This window comes from Phaseolus vulgaris, chromosome 6 (assembly GCF_051622355.1).
Source record: "Phaseolus vulgaris cultivar YP4 chromosome 6, ASM5162235v1, whole genome shotgun sequence".
Taxonomy (NCBI): domain Eukaryota; kingdom Viridiplantae; phylum Streptophyta; class Magnoliopsida; order Fabales; family Fabaceae; genus Phaseolus; species Phaseolus vulgaris.
The window spans coordinates 35,276,729-35,280,642 of NC_143503.1; the positions used below are offsets into that span (position 1 = coordinate 35,276,729).

The window sequence follows — 3,914 nt, forward strand, 5'->3', positions numbered from 1 at the left end:
CACACTTAAAAATATTAATTAATTGGACTTTTTAATGAAAATAGTCCAATATTAAAGCTAACTAGATAAATTTGTATGAGAAACTTGAAACGGCTAGATTTGGTCTAAATTATTTGAAATTTCTCTTTTTCTTTAAACAAAAATGAATAAAATGGAATTTTAAGAAAACAATTTTAAAACCTTTTCATTTGTTTTTTTTTCTATGTTATCCTTTATTTCAAACTATACTATATAAACCAGAGACTTTTAATGTTAACATTAAAGCTTTTATTTGAACTTTAACATTATGTACTTTTTAAAGTCAGAAATTAAACCAAATACTACATTAATGGTCATAAAAAAAAATTAAATACTTTTTTTTTGTGAATAGAAGTTTGAAGACTCAATGATTGAGAAGTTCCACTGAGTCAATTGAATTGGTATGTAATTGAAGAGATAATGATGTACCTTTAAGATCTTTATTTGCCTTACCAACCTATTCATATCGTTGTGTCAGTATCTCAGCAAAGTTCATATAATCAACTTTAAATTAATACTTGTTCATGAATTTCATTCTAATGCAGTTGCAATGTATAAAGCCTATGCAGGGTAAGTTATAAGTTATTATCTATTATCTTCTATAATAAGATAACAAAAAAATTATAAGATAAAGCATAGGATTTGTACAAATACACAATTAGTTTATACTAATCCTTAAAGTGTCGGCACAACATACAAATCAACCTTTAATTTTGATAACGTGCTCCCCTGCAACTTAAGTGTATTAATAGGTCAATTCAATTTTATGGCAATTGTTATAAAAAAATATGTTATATCTATATATTATAAAAATAAACTTTTACAAATTCCAATTGCAAACTTGATTTTATACACTTTAATCCGAACACAATCATTTCTAAAATACGTAGAGACTACAAAATAAATAATTAAATAATATTTTTGTTTTAATAATTAAATAACTTTTTTTCAAAAAAATTAGATTAAATAATTTTTAAATATTAATTTATAAACTTATATATATATATATTAATGTAATAAAAGTATGACTTGACATGCGTTGTGTTTTTCTAATGATGATAATTAATAGCTTCCCACTGGAACAGATTTTAAAGAAAAATATCTCAAGTTCTTTGACTTTCACACATATATATATATATACTAGTTCTTCCCAACCGGCGTGTACTCTCGCACCCCGTCTACATCTCCAACGAAATTTCCCACAGAGGCAAAGCTGGTTTCTTTTTCATCTGGGTATGTAATTTCCTCCTTCTTTTCCTCTTTGCTCTCTGGGTTTGTAAAATAGTGTTCTTTCTTTACCATCACCATTCACTTCTTGTGTTTTTTCTTTGCAATTTCTTCCTTTTCAATTAATGGGATTCTGTGCATGCTCTCCTTTCACATAATTTGTACTGGCTAGATCTTGTGTTTTTACTCACTTTTCTATATTCATCTTAAACTCTGTCATTGTTAAGATTCTTTTACTTTTTGAAATGTCTGGGATATTTTTCCACTCAGATAAGAGGTGTGGCCAATTTTTCCTTTTTCCCCTCTTCAATTCAAGCCCTTTTTTTCTTATCATTATTAGCATCCCTGTTAGGAATATGCAGAAAAGCATGTCGGGGCTTCCTGTTTCTGGGTTATGGACATCCCGCACTTAACCTGTGTGTTTAGTGAATCCTTGTTAACCAGGATTTGCTTCTTCATATGAAGCAATTTAGCCTTTGGATTTTCACTGCATCTGCATACCTTGGTTTATATCCTAAAAGGGTAGTTTCTCTTGCACCTTTGTGGGTTTTGTGATTTTGTCGCATAGCTTGTATGCCTATGTGCATAATTGTATACCTTTGGGCTTCGGGCATTTATTTTACACTTTTGGTAAAAAATATGTATTATATCTGTCTGATTGCAGGGTGATGCATTTGAGTTGGTGTATTTGTTGCTTTTGAATTTTTATGTTTTAGGTATTAAGTTAATCCGATCACGCGTCCTTGCTACCTTCAACTACATTTATCTCATTAATTGTTGTTCCAATATGGATAGTCTTCTACTTATTGACATTTTCTTTGATGGACATCAATTTGGTTTTACTTTCCTGTCCCACTGTTAGTTTCAATTCTGCTTGATTTCACCCATCAAGTTAATTCCCCACTTTTTCTGTCTTTTGTTTGTTTGTATTAAAGCTGTTTTTTCTTGGTGTTTCCAGGTTTAAAGAAGCTGTACTGACCAAACTTGTGTGAAGGAGTTCCTTAATTTTCATGGCACTTGAGCACTACATTTCCGGGGATTTGAAAACCATCCAAGATGCTGTGACCGAGACAGAAAACTCTGATGGTTGTTTTGATTGCAACATCTGCCTAGACTTTGCACATGAACCAGTGGTGACCCTGTGTGGCCACCTCTACTGCTGGCCATGCATCTACAAGTGGCTAAGTGTCCAAAGTGATACTCTTACAACTAGTGAGCGCCCTCAGTGCCCCGTTTGCAAGGCTGTTATATCCAACAGCACAATGGTTCCACTCTACGCCCGTGGCCATGCCACAGCTGAAGGGAAAACATCTTCTTGTGATGTTTTGATACCTCCAAGACCACCTGCTTCATGTGCTCAAGAACTTGTGGCAACATCATCTCAAAGGGGTCAGCAGCGCCTTCCATATCGTAATCCTTACCAGGGTCACTACTTCAGCTCTCGTCCGTACCAAGAAGCGGACTCCACTTCACGAATGCTGAATCTTGGATCGTACCACCACCCTGTGACTGGGATGTTTGGGGAGATGGTTTATTCCAGAGTGTTTGGCAACCCAGAAAATTTGTATGCATACCCCAATTCTTATCAGCTGATGGGAAGTTCTACCCCTAGGTTGAGAAGGCAAGAGATGCAGGCACACAAATCTTTGAACAGAATCACTATTTTTCTCTTTTGCTGCTTCCTTATTTGTCTTCTTGTCTTCTAAGTGGGGCACGATGATTATCTTCTTTCTATATTTATTGTATACATTGTAAAAGGCAAGCTTTAAAAACTTGGTAGATTCATTGAGTGAATTATCATAGGCTAAAGAGCTTGAGAGTTTATATGCACAGAACTCTGCTCCTAAACCTCTATTAGTTCTGTTATACCATCAATTTTTAAACATATCGCAGTAATGGGAATTAAACCTACTAGTTATGACCTTACATAAACTATCTATTATCTTTTATCACTCGACTGAACTTAATGAAGTTACCCTTTTATCTGTCTGCCACAAATATCAAATTCTCTGCATATTTCCACCAAGTTTATGCAATGAATTACTATTCCTTTGTTGTTTATAAGTCTCACAACAAACTAATGTAATTTCTTCTTTGTGAATAAAAAAAAAATCTCACAACAAATACACATTCAATGCATTTCACACGTTTGCATTTGCTGTACCTTGCCTTTTCACGTCGGCAAATACTCATTGACTTTCTTTTTTTAAAGGTAAATAATTTAACTAATAAATTGATGAAGTTTATTCAAAGAAAATAATTTATGTTTCAACTAATAAAGTTTGAGAGTGATAAACACAAAAAAAAAAAAGAGACTTACATTAGTCTGGGTGAGTTAAATATAGTATTAGTATACTTGTTGGTGATTTTTTTTTATGGAGTAGGTACCAACATTCTTGTATTCCCCATCCTTCATTAACATTCATGGTTTTCCCCTATTATTTCTTTATGGTACTAGTTGTTTATTACATGTAAAATTATGATTCAATGATACTGCCTTTTCTTTTTTATGTTCATCCTCCAATCATAAAAATTATTATTTTATTAGGATATAATATTTTATTAAAAAAATAGTTATAAAGTATATGGTTTTAATGAAGAGTGGTGTCTAAGATATATTTTTTCTTATTTTTCTTCCGTTACTGATACATCTGCAAGCAAGTACTGAC

General features: G+C 32.4%; 1 protein-coding gene across 1 annotated transcript; it reads left to right on the forward strand.

Annotated features, from left to right (window-relative positions):
• Positions 1–1,113: 1,113 nt before the first annotated feature.
• Positions 1,114–3,171, forward strand: LOC137832592 (E3 ubiquitin-protein ligase RMA1H1). The gene is made up of 2 exons (XM_068640825.2): positions 1,114–1,251; positions 2,204–3,171. The coding sequence occupies exon 2, from the start codon at positions 2,256–2,258 to the stop codon at positions 2,949–2,951; it is 696 nt and encodes a 231-aa protein (XP_068496926.1). The 5' UTR covers positions 1,114–1,251; positions 2,204–2,255; the 3' UTR covers positions 2,952–3,171.
• The last annotated feature ends 743 nt before the right edge of the window (positions 3,172–3,914 follow it).